Below are 18,613 nucleotides of genomic sequence, written 5' to 3' on the forward strand. Positions count from 1 at the left end.
GGAGCGTCCCATCTCCGCCCAGAACCTCGCAAGACTCGGGTGTCCAGTCTCCGCCCGGAGCCTCCCAAGACTGGAGCGTCCCATCTCCGCCCAGAGCCTCCCAAGACTCGCGTACCTCCTCTCCTCCCGGAGCCTCCCGAGAATGGAGCGTCTCATCTCCGCCCAGAGCCTCCCAAGGCTCCGGTGTCAGGTCTCTGCCCGGAGCCTCCCAAGACTGGAGCGTCTCATCTCCGCCCAGAGCCTCCCAAGACTCGCGTACCTCCTCTCCTCCCGGAGCCTCCCGAGAATATCTCCGCCCAGAGCCTCCCAAGGCTCCGGTGTCAGGTCTCTGCCCGGAGCCTCCCAAGACTGGAGCGTCTCATCTCCGCCCAGAGCCTCCCAAGACTCCGGTGTCCAGTCTTCGCCCGGAGCCTCCCAAGACTGGAGCGTCCCATCTCCGCCCGGAGCCTCCCGAGACTGCAGTGTCTCATCTCTGCCCGCTGCCTCCCGAGACTCCGGTGTCCAGTCTCCGCCCGGAGCCTCCTGAGACTGGAGGGTCCCATCTCTGTCCGGAGCCTCCCAAGAGTCAGGTGTCTAGTCTCCGCCCAGAGCCTCCCGAGACTGGAGCGTCTAATCTCTGCCCGGAACCTCCCAACACTCGCCGGGTGTCCAGTCTCCTACTACAGTTGCTGAAACTGGACTCTGACAGGAAGTTGGAAGATGCACAGGCTCGTTGTGAGGGCCGAGAGACAACAACCGAGGAACTAACCAAGCCTAGTAAATACTTTTTTTGGAAATCCTGCCCGCGGCCTTTCGAGAGTCGTATGCCCCATCTCCGCCTGGTGCTTCCCAAGACTCGTCGAATGTCCAGTCTCTGCCTAGAGCCTCCCAAGACTCGTCGAGCGTCCAGTCTCTGCCCGGAGCCTACCAAGACCGGAGTGTCCCATCTAAAAGAACTGTTTCAGGAAGATACACCAAGCACAATGGAGTGCATTTCTGACTCTCTTGAACGTGGATTCATATCGAGAAAACTCCGTGACTTCAAGTGGGCAGGAAACCTGGGAGTTAATGCAGAATCCATCAGCAGTCTGTTTGACTTTACCCCGGAGTGCCGAGCAACCTGTCAAGACGAAAACATTGAGAAGGCAGACGAGTGTTCCTCAGAGCTGAAGTACAGCACGGAGCTAGATGACATGGATGAGATCGACTTCAGGCAGATAAAAGAATGGGACAGGAAACTCCAGGCGGCACCAAATTCTTACAGTGCACAAGGTGTGAAGATGAGGTATGGGCCATGGTACTTCAAGCCTAAGTTGGGAAAAAAGCTAAGAAGTGATGAACCTTTGATTGACCCCAAACTCGTACTTAAAAAGCCTGATGAACCCGACATTCTTGACGGTCTTTATGGACCAATTGCCTTTAAGGATTTCATTCTAAGCAAGGGCTACAGAATGCCTGGCATCCTTGAAAGACTGTTTGCCAAGAAGGGATGGACTTATGACTCTGTTAAGACTCCTATGCAACGTGCAATGCAAGTTTACAAGTACAAAGAAGATGTCACAGATGCATCGAAAGAAGATTAGATGGTTTGCAATTTACTACTTAATTGGGTATTTCTTGCTCTCATTTTAAACATCAGTCAGAATTTATGATGACTGGCCCCGTGAATGTACAACTTTGGCAACATCTGTAAATTCAATACCTAATGTTTATAAATATTACTTGATGACCTGCTTTGGCTTCATTATTTCATATATTTTATCAATTATGTGATTAATATTCACATATACTTTTCTCACATTGTTAAAGCACTGTGAATATTACATCATCATTTCAATTATTTGTAAAAATACATACAACCAGAAACAAAAGCAGAATTAATATTAGAAAGAGAAATGGGGTTGGGTGCGTTGACTCACACTTGTAATCCGTCCCCACTTTGGGAGGCCCAGGTGGGTGGATCGCTTGAGCCCAGGAGTTCAAGAGCAGCCTGGGCAACATGGTGAAACCTGGTCTCTACAAAGTGCAAAAATTAGCCAGGCATGGTGGCGTGCACGTGTAGTCCCAGCTACCTGGGGGGCTGAGGTGGGAGGATTGCTTCATGCCACTGCACTGCAGTCTGGGTGACAGAGCAAGACCCTGTCTCAAAAAAAAAAAAAAAAAATGTGCTGAGTAAAATAATAATTATATAGCTCTTCTTATATGAAAATTCTAATGAAATAATTATGACGATTATTTTGTTATAAAAATTGGAGTCTATAGCCAAAATAACGTTAACACTTTTTAACAGTAAAATTATTATCCTCCCCTTTAGGATTCCATCAAACCCTCAAAACAAGTTTGAAAACTATGTATCAAAATCATAGGTGAAACTTGAGCTATGCCATTTTATCATCTCTCTCAATTGAATGTATGTAACTATTCACCAGGTTCATAAACATTCACTACAAAAGACTATTACCAAATGCTATAAACAGGTGCAGAATAGGAGGCAGCTTCAACTGAGAAGTATCATGCCTTATGGCTCAGAGTTATCTGGTTTCTGAGGTTGTCCACGAAGCCTTGGGCTTCATGCAGGAGCATCCAATGTTCAGTTCCTTTCAGCAAGAGACAGACCTACTTTTCTACATTTGGTTATGTGATCTCGCACTTCACAGAGGATGTATCCTCATCTACACAATGGACACCATATCATCAAACTCAAATTCTGGTGAGACTTAAAGGATTACTTATTGGAGTGCCTAATGCCTCAAGCATCACAGAATTGATACTCAACATATATTTGTGGAAGAGGAGGAGGGAGTAGGAAAGGAAGAAAGGTACTAAAAATATCACAACAGAAAGACACTATTAAAAAAAAACTTTTTGATGATGTTTATCTGGTGATAGCCGTCACCTATATCACACACAATCTTAGTTGTTCCTTAAGATGAAACTGTGGTGCTTGCTTTGGCTGCACATATACTAAATTTAAGATGAAAAATTGTAATTGCAAAATAAGAGCCACTGGTTAGGGCTTCTATTGCTTATTGGCAATGACTACTTCCAGTGAAATAAACTTTCCTCAGAGAAATTACGTGGGTTTCTCCACGCTGTAATTACACACATTGGTATTACTTGTCACACAGATATAAACAGAAACAATATTTGATCTATTTAGATTTTTAACACCAGTTGGTCTTCTCAAAATATCCTGGCTTCAAATCCATAGGTTTTAGAAAGAGAGAGAATTCAAGAGAGCTTGATATATAATTGTGTCTAAAGCTATGAATGGTATATTCCATAAATACTGTAGTAATCGATTGTATTACAGCATCACATAGGTTTCATAAAAGCTTTGGATAATTTGTCTGTAGGAACATGTGATTTAACGAAGATGAAGGGAATTATTTTTCATTTCTGAGAGTCTGCATGAATGAGCAAGGCCTTTGGAGCTAGGCAAAAATGAGTTCATATCCCAGTGCTGCCATGCTCTTATCCTGTAGCTTCAGGCAGAGGCAGAACAGATGGAGGGAAAACATAGAGGCTGGGCTGGAGGGGGAGGAAGCTAGGAACCCTTCCTGGGGCTACTGTGCACTGGAATGTGTTCCTGGCCCCCAGTGACTCCTACAGAGGGGGTGAGTTTAACAGGCAAGGATGAACCCACTCTCACTGTGGACCTTGGGAACCTCAGCAGGAGAAGACCCTACACCACCATGGACACTTGAGTTGGCAGGGAAAGCTACTTAGAGAAGTGGTAGGGGCAGAACTCCAGCTGGGGGCAGAGCGCAGAGGGTGTCCTGTGGGAGCAACTGTAGTGGAGCACTGTCAGAGATGTGCATCCCCCTAGGCTAGATTTGTTCTCATAGGAGACTTTAGCCCTAAGGGAACTTTCGAACCTGAACTCTGCAGGGCAGTCTTACCCATGAGACAGTACCGGTCCAACCTGAGCACCTCTGGCATCTTTCAGGGCCCCAGCCTGGCCACAGCTGCTTGCAATACAGCTGCCAGGTGCCCCCTGGGGCCCACATCACAGATGGTGCATCACGCCTGACTGGCAGAGTGTTCCAGCAGAGTGGGCTTTGCAGACACACAACAGGTCGTTCACAAACATGGCCACCTTCCACATCGCTATGCCAGTGCGTGTATGCCCAAGCAGATCTATCCTTCCCTTCTCCACCAGCACACTGGTACTGGTATACCTGCGCCCTGCCTTGCCACTGCTGCTGCCGTGAGTGCACCCCCCCACCATCCCCACCCTACCACACCACTTCAGAACATCAGCAGGCACAGAGCCCCCGAGCCCCACCCCTGCCAGCACCCTGCCCCTGAGCCTCGGTCACCAGAGCAAAACTAGACATAGAAAACAGTGGACTAGCCCGCAGCCTTGAGCAGACTGCTGCCAGCTTAAACATGCACAGAGGGCACACGCAGTCCTGAACCCACAAATGCCCCACCTCCATGCTAAAACCACCACCTCCAGGGATATGCACACAGTCTCAGTGGGGGCTCCTCACCACCACCAAACCATACTGCCACCACTGCTGCTGCGAATACCCACATCGAGGCTAAGCACCCCAGCAACACATGATAACCCTGCTGTATCAAATGGATAAGTGTGCACTCCACAACGCTGCTGCAGCAGCTACTGCTGGTACATGGGAACAAGGACAGATCCCACTGTCACTGCCCTGTGAAGTGATTTGGCTGGCATCATACACTGGAGTGTTGTGATCAGTGGTCTGGTAGCACCTCAGCCCCTCCAGTACAACAGGTTTCTAACCTGGAGGAGCCAGAGATCAAAGCTGGGGCCCGATACCAGTCTACCAGAGTTACAGCATGCAATCCAGGCAGGAGTTCTGAGCTGAGCCTTGACCCCCGAAAATCTTCCAGTCATGTAGCCGGTTGACTGAATCCACCTTATATCACAATTAAAGGTCATCAAATAGTATGAAAGTAAAAAAATAGCCCATTCACAGCACAGAAACTTCAAAGATTTAAGAAACATTAGCCCACAAAGATGAGAAGGAACCCGCACAATAACTCTGACAATTCAAAAAGCCAGTGTTTTCTTTTCTCCAAATTACTACACTGGTACTCCAGCAAGGGTTTTAAATTGGACTGAGATTTCAGAAGTGACAGAAAAAGAATTCAGAATATGGATAAGAATGATCATTGAGATTCAGGAGAACATTGCAACCCAATTCAAGGATGAAATAATTAGTATAAAATGACACATTAGCAGAGAGACAAAATAGCCAGTATAGAAAAGAATGAATCACACCTCACGGAGCCGAAAAACATTCTACAAAAATTTCATAATGCAATCACAAGTATTAAAAGCAGAATAGACCAAGCTGATAAAAGGATCTCAGAGCTTGAAGACTGGCTTTCCAAAATAATACAATCAGACAAGAATAAAGAAAAAAGAATAAAAAGGAACGGGCAAAACTTCAAAGAAATATGGAATTATGTAAAGAGACCAGATTTATTACTTATTGGTATCACTGAAAGAGATGGAGAGAATGGAAGCAACCAAAAAAGACAAAGAAGGGCATTACATAGTGGTAAAGGGTTCAATTTAACAAGAAGACCTTACTATCCTAAATATATATTCATGCAACACAGAAGAACTCAGATTTATAATATGGTATCTTAGAGAGCTTCAAAGACACTTAGAATCCCACAAAATAATAGTGGGAGACTTTAACACCCCACTGACAGTATTAGACAGATCATCAAGGCAGAAAATTAACAAACACATGAAGGACCTGAACACAACACTGGACCAAATGCTCATCTGCACATGGCATGTACTCTAAAATCAACCACACAATCGGACATAAAACAATCTCAATAAATGCAAAAGAACTGAACTCATACCAACCACTCTCCCAGACAATGAGGCAATAAAAATAGAATTCAAGATTTTTTTTCAATGTGCAAACCATGCAATCACATTGAAATTAAGCCTGTTGTGGAATAACTTTGGGTAAATAATGAAGTTAAGGTAGATATCAAGAAGTTATTTGAAATGAATGAGAGCAAAGATACAACATACTAGTATCAGGAGAAACCCCACCCCTGATATTCAATGTGGGTTCTTTTCTACTTCCCTAAGCGCTGGCTGGTCTGAGAAAAAAAGGGAAAGAGTACAAAAGAGAAATTTTAAAGCTGGGTGTCAGGGGGAGACATCACATGTCAGCAGGTTCCGTGATGCTCCCTGAGCCATAAAACCAGTAAGTTTTTATTAGCGATTTTCAAAGGGGGAGGGAGTGTGCGAATAGGGTGTGGGTCACAGAGATCACATGCTTCACAAGGTAATAAAGTATCACAAAGCAAATGGAGGCAGCACGAGATCACAGGACCACAGGACAGGGCAAACTTAAAATTGTTAATGAAGTTTCAGGCATGCATTGTCATTGATAACATCTTATCAGGAGACAGGGTTTGAGAGCAGACAACCTGTCTGACCAAAATTTATTAGGTGGGAATTTCCTCGTCCTAATAAGCCTGGGAGTGCTACAGAAGAGCGGGGCTTATTTCATCCCTTTGCCTTCGACAGTAAAAGACAGCTACCCCCAAAGCAGCCATTTTAGAGGCCTACCCTCAGGGGCGCATTCTCTTTCTCAGAGATGTTCCTTGCTGAGAAAAAGAATTCAGCGATATTTTTCCTATTTGCTTTTGAAAGAAGAGAAATATGGCTCTGTTCCATCCAGCTCACTGGCAATCAGAGTTTAAAGTTATCTCCCTTGTTCCCTGAACATTGATGTTCTCCTGTTTTTTTTCAAGGTGCTCAAATTTCATATTGTTCAAACACACATGCTCTACAAACAATTTGTGCAGTTAATGCAATCATCACAGGGTCCTGAGGCAACACACATCCTCCTCAGCTTATGAAGATGATGGGATTAAGAGATTAAAGTAAAGACAGGCATAGGAAATCACAAGGGTATTGATTGGGGAAGGGATAAGTGTCCATGAAATCTTCCTAATTTATGTTCAGAGATTGTGGTAAAGACAGGCATAAGAAATTATAAAAGTGTTAATTTGGGGAACTAATAAATGTCCATGAAATCTTCACAATTTATGTTCTTCTGCCATGGCTTCAGCCGGTCCCTCCGTTTGGGGTCCCTGACTTCCCACAAAATACTAGAATTTCTGGAATACAGCTAAGGCAGTGTTAAGAGAGAAACTTGTAGTACTAAATGCCAACATAAAAAACTAAGAAAGATGTCAAGTTAATGACCTAACATCACAACTAAAAGAAATAGAGAACCAAGAGCAAATCAATGCAAAGCTATTGGAGACAAGAAATAGCCAAAATTGGAGTTGAACTGAAGGAGATTGAGACATGAAAAATGATTTAAAAGATCCATGAAGCCAGGATCTGGGTATTTGGAAAAAAATTAATTAATGAGATAGATAGACTGCTAGCTAAACTAATAAAGAAAGAGAGAAGATCCAAATAAACAAAGTCAAAAATGGCAAAGAGGATGCTACCACTTACTCTACAGAAATACAAATAACCATCAGAGACAATTATGAACAGCTCTGTGTACACAAACTAGAAAATCTAAAATAAATGGATAAATTCCTGGACACATACATCCTCCCAAGACTGAACCAGGAAGAAATAGAATCCCTGAGCAGATCAATAATGACTTCTGTAATTGAGACCTAATAAACAGCCTACCAACAACAACAGCAACAAAAAAGCCCAGTACAAGATGGATTAACAGCTGAATTCTACCAGATTTACAAAGAAGAGCTGGTACCATTCCTACTGAAACTATTCCAAAAAACTGAAAAGGAGAGACTCCTCCCTAACTCATTGTTTGAGGCTAGCATCATCCTGATACCAAAACCTGGCAAAGTTATAACAACAATAACAACAACAACAATAACAAAAACTTCAGGAAAATGTTCTTGATGAACATTAAAGCAAAAATCCTCAATGAAATACTTGCAAACCAAATCCAGCAGCACATCAAAAAGCTGATCCACCACAGTCAAGTAAGCTTCATCCCTGGGATGAAAGGTTGGTTCAATATAGGCAAATCAATAAATGTTGTTCATCACATGAAGAGAACTAAGTACAAAAACCACATGATTATTTCAATGGATACAGAAAAGGCTTTTGATAAAATTCAACATAACTTCATGTTAAAATCTCTCAATAAACTAGGTATTGAGAGAATATATTGCAAAATAATATGAGCCATATGTGACAAACTCACTGTCAACATCATACTGAATGTGCAAAAGCTGAGAGCATTCCCCTTAAAAAACAGGCACAAGACAAGGATGCCTTCTCACTACCCCTATTCAATATAGTATTGGAAGTTTTGTCCAGGGCAATTAGGCAAGAGAAAGAAACATAGCGTATTCAAATAGGAAGAGAGGAAGTCAAACTATCCCTGTCTGGAGACATGATTCTGTATCTAGATAACCCCATATTCTCAACCCAAAAGTTCCTTCAGCTGGCAAACACCTTCAGCAAATTTTCAGGATTCGAAATCAATGTACAAAAATCACTAGCAATCCTATACACCCTTAATAGCCAAGCCAAGAGTCAAATGAGTAACACAATCTCATTCACAATCGCCACAAAAGGAAAAAAACACCTAGAAATACAGCTAACCAAGGAGGTGAAAGATCTCCATAATGAGAGTTACAAAACTCCACTCAAAGAAATCAGAGATAACACAAACAAATGGAAAAACATTCCATGCTCATGGAAAGGAGGAATCAATATTGTTAAAATCGCTATACTACCAATATACATATTTAATGCTATTCCTATCAAATCACCATACAAAGCAATATACAGAATCAATGCTATTCCTATCAAATTACCAATGACATTCTTCTCAGAAACAGATAAAGCTATTTTAAAATTCATATGGAACGAAAAAAAGAGCCTGAATTGCCAAGGCAATCCTAAGCCAAAGGAACAAAGTTGTAGGCATCACGTTACTCATCAAATTATACTACCGGGATACAGTAACCAAAACAGCATAGTAGTGGTACAAACACAGACACATATACCAGTGGAACATAATAAAGAGACCAGAAATAAGACCACGCACCTACAACCATCTGATCTTCAATAAAGCTGACAAAAAGAGGTAATGGGGAAAGGACTTCCTATTTAGTAAATGGTGCTAGGATAACTGACTAGCCATATACAGAAGATCGAAACTGGACCCCTTCCTTACACCATATGCAAAAATAAACTCAAAATGGGTGAAAGACCTAGGGAGTACCATGGTTTAAATGGTAAGACTTAAATGTAAAACACAAAACTATAAAATCCCTATATGACACTCCTAGGGATTACCAGGGTTTATGCCAGGGACATAAACCTTGGCAAAAATTTCATGAGGAAGACACCAGAAACAATTGCACCAAAAACAGAAATTGACAAATGGTATCTAATTAAAATAAAATGCTTCTGCACAGCAAAAGAAACTATCAACAGAGTAAACAGACAACATACAGAATGGGAGGAAATATTTGCAAACTATGCATCTGACAAAAGTCTAATATCCAGCATCTTTAAGGAACAAACAAATTTACAAGAAGAAAATTAACAATCCCATTAAAAAGTGGGCAAAGGATTCAAATAGATACTTCTCAAAAGAAGCCATCCATGCAGTGAATAAGCATATGGGAAAAAGCTCAATATCACTGATCATTAGAAAAATGCAGATCAAAACCACAAGAAGACACCATTTTACACCAGCCACAATGACTATTATTAAACAGTCAAAAAATAATAGATGTTGGCAAGATAGAAGAGAAAACGGAATGCTTACACACTGTTAGTGGGAGTATAAATTATTTCAACCATTGTGGAAAGCAGTGTGGCAATTCTTCAAAGAGCTAAAAAAAAGAACTACTCTTTGACCCAGCAATCCCATTACTGGATATATAACCAAAGGAATATGAATCATTCTATCATAAAGATGTATGAATGTGGTATGTTCATTGCAGCACTATTCACAATAGCAGACATGGAATCAACGTAATGCCCATCAATGGCAGATTACATAAAGAAAATGTGGCACATATACACCATGGAATGCTACACAGCTACAAAAAGGAATGAGATCATGTCCTTTGCAGGGACACGGATGGTGCGTGAGACCATTGTTCTTAGCAAATAGATGCAGGAACAGAAAACCAAATATTGCATGTTCTCTTTTATTAGTGGGAGCTAAATGTTGAGAAAACATGGGCACAAAGAGGGGAACAATGGACACTGGGGTCTACTTGACAGAGAAGAGTGGGAAGAGGGAGAGGATAAGAAAAATAACCACTGGATACTTGGTTTACTACCTGGGTGACAAAATAATCTGTATGTAAAATCCCTGTGACACGAGTTTACCTATATAACAAGCCTGCACACATCCTCCTGAACCTAAAATAAAAGTATAAAGAAGAACTACACTAATTACTCTGACTGTGCTCTGTAAAGAGAAAAACAAAGCCTGGATGACAGAACATCTGTTTACAGCATGGTTTACCAAATATCTTTTTTTCTTTTTTTTTTTTGTTTTTTGAGACAGGGTCTCCCTCTGTCACCCAGGGTGGAGTGCAGTGGAGCAATTACAGCTCACTGCAGCCTCAACCTCCCAGGCTCAAACTATCCTTCCACCTCAGCCTCCTGAGTAGCTGTGACCACAGGCAGGTACCACCATGATGCCCATTTAATTTTGTTGTATTTTTGGTAGAGACATGGTCTCATCTTGTTGCCCAGGCTTGTCTGGAACTCCTGAGCTCAAGCGATCCACCCACCTCAGCCTCCCAAAGGCTGGGATTACTTACATGCATGAGCCACCGTGCCCGGAGGGTTTACTGAACATCTTAAGCCGACTGTTGAGACTTACTTCCAAGAAAAAATGATTCCTTTAAAAATATTACTGTTCATTGACAACACACCTAGTCACCCAAGAAATCTGATAGAGATTTAAAGAGATGCATGGTTTTTTTTTTGTTTTTTGTTTTTTGTTTTTTTGCCTCTTAACACAACATCCATTCTGCAGCCCATGGATCAGGGAGTAATTTCAACTTTTAAGTCTTATTATTTAAGAAATAAATTTCATAAGGCTATAGCTGCCATAGACAGTGATTCCAATGATGTATCTGGGCAAAGCAAACTGAAAATCTTCTGGAAAGGAGTCACCATTCCAGATGCCATTAAAAGCATTCATGATTCATGAGAGAAGGTCAAAATATCAACTTTAACAGGAGTTTAGAAGAAGTTGATTTTAACTCTCATGGATGACCTAGAGGGGTTCAAGACTTCAGTGGAGGAAGTCGCTACAGATGTGGTGGAAATAGCAAGAGAACTAGAATTAGAATTGGATCCTGAATTGCTGCAATCTCACGATTAAACTTGAGCCAATGATGAGTTGCTTCTTATGAATGCACAAATAAAGTGATTTATTGAGATGGAAACTACTCCTGGTGAAGATACTGTTAACATTGTTGAAATGGCAACAAAGGATTTATACTATTACTTAACCTTAATTAACAAAATAGTGGCAGGGAGTGAGAGGGTTTACACCAACTTTGAAATACTTTCTACTGCAGGTAAAATGTTGTGAAATACTAGCTCACACTACAGTGAAATATTTTGTGAAAGAAGACTCAATCAATGGGGCAGATTTCATTGTTGTCTTATTTTAATAAATTGCCACAGCCATCACAACTTTCAGCAACGGCCATCCTGATCAGTCAGCAGCCATCAGCATTGAGGCAAGTTCCTCCAGCAGTGAAAAGATTGCAACTCACTGAAGGCTCAGATGATCATTAAAACATTTTTAGCAATAAAGTGTTCTTCACTTACATTAGGTACGTTTTAAGACATAATGCTATTGCACACTTTATTAATAGAATACAGTGTAAATATAATTTTACATTTGTTAACAAATAAATGTGTGCATTTGTTAACAAATAAATTGTGTGACTTACTTTATTGTGGTAGTTGGATTCAAACCCACAGCATCTCCCAGGCACATTGCTTTATGATAAGATCTCATTCTATATTTCTTGTCTGTATTTCCCCCGACACATGGCATTATTAGAAGTGAAAGAGGATAGGCATGCCAATTATTTCTGTTATAAATTGAAGATGATTATCATTTTTCTATTAGAAAATGAAGATGTTTTTCCCAGAAGACCTATGAAGTTGCTAGAAAAGTCTGACTGTGACACCTTTGCTTCTTCAAATGTCACATCCATTCATGCTATTTTGGACACATTTAATTGTTGACAAATTGTTGCTTATTCAAGGATAAAAGGGTTTATTATTATTATTTTTTTTTTTTGAAATTAATTGGGCCTTGTAGCTTGGTTACCAAATTTTGGTTCCTACAAAAAAGATAGAAGGAAGCCCTTCTGGATAATCAGTAGTTCACTATTTACCATGGGATGCTCCCTTCTGCCTTCCTGGTCCAGCCAGTGAATCATTTTTTATTTTCGTATCCACACTCCTCAGTTTTTCTTTTATCCTCCATACAGTGATTTTGTCCAACAATTGCCACCAAGGTTCAAGGAAATGATAAATTCCAAAATCCCAAAGTTGACAGAAAGCATATAATAGAGAAACAAATACCTTGATCAAAAGTATTCTTTTTTGGCCGAGTGCGGTGGCTCATGCCTGTAATCCCAGCACTTTGGGAGGTCGAGGTAGGTGGATCACCTGAGGTCAGGAGTTTTAGACCAGCCTGTCCAACACATGGTGAAACTCCATCTCTACTAAAAATACAAAAATTAGCCAAGTGTAGTGGTGCACGCCTGTAGTCCCAGCTACTCAGGAGGCTGAGGCAGGAGAATCACTTGCACCCAGGAGGCAGAGACTGCAGTGAGCTGAGATCCCATCAGTGCCCTCCAGCCTGGGTGACAGAGCGAAATTCTGAAAAAAAAAAAAAAAAAAAAAAAAGGAAAGAAAAAAAATTCTCATTTCCATCATAAAACAAAGGTGGATTTACCACTCTAATTTTTGGCAAAATTTTTTTTAAAAAGTTTTACTCACAAACTCTGTGCAGCTCATAGAAGAATTGCATTTACAATTAAAAAGAACTCTTGCTAATTAGGCATATGACAAGATTCTTCAGCATAAAAGAAGATCACACACTTTAGTTTGGGAGAAGAAAATTATTCTGAAGCAGTTAGCAACAAGAAGCAGAGAAACATTAGAGAAAATATCTGTTTGGTGTACTTAGTGATATTGACAAAATGTATTTTACACGGGTCATTCTGATCTTATATAGGTCTTATACAGATAAAAACAAAATGCAAATAAAGAGTGAGATAAAATGAGAGTTAACTGAGAAGCAGAAAGTAATGTAGCTTGTTTCCTTTAAAAAATGAAATTATTGAAAGTATTAAAATCTGAATTAAAATGTAAGCAGAACTAAACAGTTATATTGGGACTGAATTGGGGAAAAATATTTTAAGAAAGAGACGAAGATGTGAAAATGTTGGAGATCATTTCTGTAGAGAACAAAAAGTAGAGACACCAAAATTGTGAATTAAATATTCTTTTAAAAGGAAACAACTAGATGGAACAGAAACAACACTGAGGAATATACTTAAAAAGGTTTCAAAATCTGCAGACCTCAGCCTGTGTAGTAAGAGATTTTAGTAAATGTCAGGAAAGTGTAATTAAATAAACAAATAAAATCAAAGAATTAGTCTCGTGAATTTTTAAATTCAGGAAAATCATCCAATTTAAATAGGAAAAAAGTAGTTCTCCAGAATAAATAAACAAAAACAGGCTGACCTCAGACTTCCTTAGAACATTAATCACCAGAAAACAATTTTGTGACTCACAAACTTGATATGCCTCTAAGTTATTATTTATGGTGAACAGCAAAAGAAAAGCATTCTCAGAAATTAAAGGGTTCAGAAATAATACCACCCAAATAAATAAAGTATTTGGCAAGATAGCCTGTGGACCAAGAGATGTTCAAAATAAACTTAACTGAGGATTAGCAGGGAATAGTAAAATAGGTTGGATATAAATCAAAGTCCAAATAATTATGATAAATATGCAAGTAGTAAAATAAAATTTTAAAACAGAAAGTATATTTCTAAAAGAAAATCTATAGGAAGAGCAAAAGTCTAGTGTATGTGTATATATATAATATATATACACACAGTTGATCCACATTATTTGTGGATTCCATATTTGAAAATGTGCTTACTACTAAAATGTAACTCCAAAATCAATACTTTTGCTATTTTTGAGGTAATTTGTGGATATGCACAGAGCAATGGAATATTTGAGTCACCTGATGTACACAATCTCAGCTGAGGTTCAACTTACCTTCTTGTTTCAGCTCTCATACTATAAGCAAAGTCCTTTTGTGGTATATTTAGTGGCACATTTTTAATATTTTTTGTGCTTTTTGGTGATTTTACTATTTAAAGTAGCCTCTACACATAGTACTGAAATGATGTCTAGTGTTTCTAAGTGAAAGAAGGCTGTGATGTCATTTACAGAGAAAATATATGTTAGATAAACTTTGTCCAGGTATGAGTTATAGTGCTGTTGGCATGAACTCAATTTTAATGAATCAACAATATATATATTGAATAAGGTGACTTTAAAAAGAAAAACACACAAAACGAATTTACACATCAATTGATTAACGAAAACATTGTGACCGGAGACTCACAGAAACCTTACCCTGCATTTCTTAGCTAGGATTAATGGGTCAGTATTTGACAATTTAGTATTTGTGGTGACTTCACATAAATGAACTACTGTGAAGAATGAGAATCAACTGTATGTATTGCCTGTGTGTGTGTGTGTGTGTGTGTGTGTATGTGTAATTCTATAAAATAATCAGAAAACTTTCCAATTCATTTTATAAGGCTAGCATACACGGCAAGAGAAAACATGAAAACTAGACAAAGATAAAACCAAAACAAGCATTCTCAAACAATCTTATTTACAACTATTTTGGTAGACTGGATTGGATTATGATTCCCATTTATTTACTTTTCCCTTCCCTGTAAGATAATCACATATCCTTGTCCATTGTCATACAATATGCAGTATCTCCCTGTGGGAGAAGTATAATTCCTCAACTCATTAATATCAGGCTTGGCCTGGTAATTGGTTTGATCAATGAAATGTGAGTAGTTGTGATTCTGGATAACAGTTCCCAGTGAAAGGGTAGTGGTATGGGTGGATTTCACCAGGTCTTTTATACTTTTTATTTCTAATAAGATAAAAGATAAGGGTTGATCTCTTACCATCTCAGGATGGTAAAGACATTGGAATAGAGTTGCTGTGGTCAACATGTAAATTGGGGGTGAGTGAGAAAATTCTTGTAATGTACACCACTGACACGTTGGGTGGCTCTTTACCTCAACTTAATCTAGCAAAAGCTGCCCAATAAAAAGATGGATGCAAAGATCCTCAACAAAAACACCAAACTTGAGGAAAACCATTGTTTAATTCAATAAGTTAAATTAAATGTAAAATATTTATTAAATATATTCATGATTTTATTAAACTCTAATAAATAATGACTATGTAAGTTTTACTCCAGAATTTATCAAATAGTTTAACATTATGAAAATTATTAATGTTGTTTATAGCAATAGCAAAAATAAAAAAATCAAACCTGTGATCTTGTAAATTGATCAAAAAGATATATTTAATAAAAAAGGTGATTTAACAGAAAAATGCTTAAGAAACAGCGTAAAATACAAATAATTAACATAATAAGCATTATTTTAATAGTGAATTCTTAGAGGTTTAATGTTAAGGAACAATTCAACCACATCTCTTCTCACTGCTATTTTCAGCAGTATTCTGACATTCTAGTCAATACTTAAAGGCAAAAGGTATAATAATAATTTTAACTCTTGAAAAATAAAAGACCAAATTATGTATGTTTAGGGAGCTGCTGGAACATTATTGGAATCAAAAATAATAAAATATAAAAATAATGGCTACAGGCTAGAAAATGAACCTAGAGTAATCAGTTCAATTATTATATAGCAACAATAACATCTTAGTTCATATAATGAAACAAAATATATCATTTACAATATAAACACAAATACACATTGTATAGTTGTAGATATATATAGATGGATACATTTAAAACAATTATATATGTATGCCTTTTTAGGATTATGACTAGAATATTAAAAAGTCTAAAGTAGTTGTTGCGGGAAGTCAGGGACCCCAAAAGGAGGGATTGGCTGAAGCCGTGGCAGAAGAACATAAATTATGAAGATTTCATGGACATTTATTAGTTTCCCAAATTAATACTTTTATAATTTCTTATGCCTGTCTTTACTGCAATCTCTGAACATACATTGTGAAGATTTCATGGACATTTATCACTTCCCCAATCAATACTCTTGTGATTTCCTATGCCTGTCTTTACTTTAATCTCTTAATCCCGTCATCTTCGTAAACTGAGGACCTATGTTGCCTCAGGACCCTGTGATGATTGTGTTAACGGCACAAATTGTTTGTAGAGCATGTGTGTTTGAACAATATGAAATCTGGGCACTTTAAGAACAGGATAACAGCGATTTTCAGGGAACAAGGGAGATAACTTTAAAGTCTAACTGTCTGTGGGCCAGGTGGAACAGAGGCATATTTCTCTTATTACCAAAAATGGGTAAGATAAATATTGCTGAATTCTATCCCCAGTAAGGAATATTAATAATTAACAGCACTGGGAAAAGAATGCCTTTCCAGAGGAGGCCTCTGAATGACTGCTCTGGGAGTGTCTGCCTTATGCAGATGTAAATAGGGATGAAACAGTCTCCTGCAGCGCCCTCAGGCTTGCTAGGATTAGGAAATTCCAGCCTGGCAAGTTCTAGTCAGATCTGTTCTCTGCCCTTGAATCTTGTTTATCAATGACAATGTGTGCACAGCTGGACATGGAAGTTCATTAGTGATTCTAGTTTTGCCCTGACCTTGTGATCTTGCCCTGACCTCCTGCCTTGTGATCTTTTGTCCTGCTTGAAGCATGTGATCTCTGTGACCCATACCCTGTTCATGCACTCCCTTACCTTTGAAAAATTGCTAATAAAAACTTGCTGGTTTTATGACTCAGGGGCATCATGGAACCTGCCAACATGTGATGTCTCCCCCAGACACCCAGTTTTAAAATTTCTCTCTTTTATACTCTTTCCCTTTATTTCTCAGACCAGCTGACACTTAGGTAAAGTAGAAAAGGACCCACGTGAAACATTGGGGGCTGAATTTCCCCCTATATAGTATTATAAATAATCCATTTTAAAAATTAACTGCTACTAGTATACAGTTGTGGTATTTTCACAAACTAACCACTATTTCTTTCTAAGGACTAATTTATTTTTATATAGAATTATGGTTCTATTTAATTCACTCCTTTTCCACAAATCAATACCTCCTTTTTTAGAACTGTAATTACTGTTACTCTTCCTAATGGTCACTTAATAATTGGGATATTTGTATCCTTAAAAATAAAAGTTTTGTTTTTGTTTTGTTTTGTTTTTTAGCTGGGCTAAGTAAGCAAGCTAAGCTATCTTAAACAACCACTCGGTGCCAAGGGACTTACATAGTCTTATTTCATCCTCACCATATCTCAGTAAACAACAGCTTTCCCATTTAACTCATAATGAAGCACAACACTCTGTTTTTTCAATCATTTTTATGTTTCTGAAATATATCATTCCTTCAGCAAAATACAGTAGTACCAGTGCAGTATTTATACACACTGTGAGTCTATGGAAGACTAGGAGAAATTTAGCTACATCACTTAATTCCTGCAGGTAATTTTTTTTATGTAGACATCACTAAATATTTATTAATTTAGTTAACATCACTCACTTTATTTCGAAAGTACTTGTAATGAAAAGCATGTTTAAGCTTATTTCTAAATATTGACATTATATCCTGTAAGGTTGTATTAGTATTTTCCACAGAAACAGAACCAATAGGATCTCTCTCTCTCTCTCCTTCTCTCTCTCCCACTCTCCCCTTGCTTTAAAAGCACCACCACCACCAACATAGCTATGTTATTCATATTGATTAATTGCTTGTATCAGAAATCAAATACAAACAGTAAAAGTTCTCAATGTCTTGCATAGGCTCAAATTTAAAATTTTAATGTATGCAATATTAACAACCAATGCATGCAAGTCTTGCTTGATATCCCCATTTGTTTCCATATGTAATATTAAAAATATAGAACCTAATAAGATTCTGTTTCCTCTTGTGTTTTAGCAATTCTGAAAATTGTTCTGCTGCAGTTAATGGATTGGATTTTTTTATTTTATTTTTTTATTTTCTCTGTTTTGGCTTTTAAGAGATCACAAAACATTTCAGGCTGAGACCTACCTCAGAAGGTTTATCTCAACCACCCCTTCAATATTATAATGTTAATTCCTGCATCGTGGTGTTATATGTCCCATTAAGGAAGCACTGCTAGGGACTGTGGTCTTTACTCGTGGTGGGTTATCCTCTGATTATGCTTTAATTAAATGTTTACATATCTGTCCATTCCATTTAATCAATAGTTTTTCATAGGTAAGGGCCATATCCTGTTTATGTCCTCAGGATGTAATATGATAATGCAGAATAGATATCAGGTTGGTTGAGGGAATTAACATAAAGAAAAGG

At 38.7% G+C, this 18,613-nt stretch overlaps 1 protein-coding gene across 1 annotated transcript in view; it reads left to right on the plus strand.

Annotated features, from left to right (window-relative positions):
- LOC105551140 (protein FAM47B-like) overlaps window positions 1-1,710 on the plus strand; it is a 2,524-nt gene extending 814 nt beyond the window's left edge. The window contains exon 2 of the mRNA XM_011996296.1: window positions 325-1,710. Within this exon, the coding sequence (XP_011851686.1) occupies window positions 325-1,562 (1,238 nt within the window). The 3' untranslated portion in view covers window positions 1,563-1,710. The remainder of the gene's footprint in view (window positions 1-324) is intronic.
- The last annotated feature ends 16,903 nt before the right edge of the window (window positions 1,711-18,613 follow it).

This window comes from Mandrillus leucophaeus, unplaced genomic scaffold (assembly GCF_000951045.1).
Source record: "Mandrillus leucophaeus isolate KB7577 unplaced genomic scaffold, Mleu.le_1.0 Scaffold509, whole genome shotgun sequence".
Lineage (NCBI taxonomy): Eukaryota > Metazoa > Chordata > Mammalia > Primates > Cercopithecidae > Mandrillus > Mandrillus leucophaeus.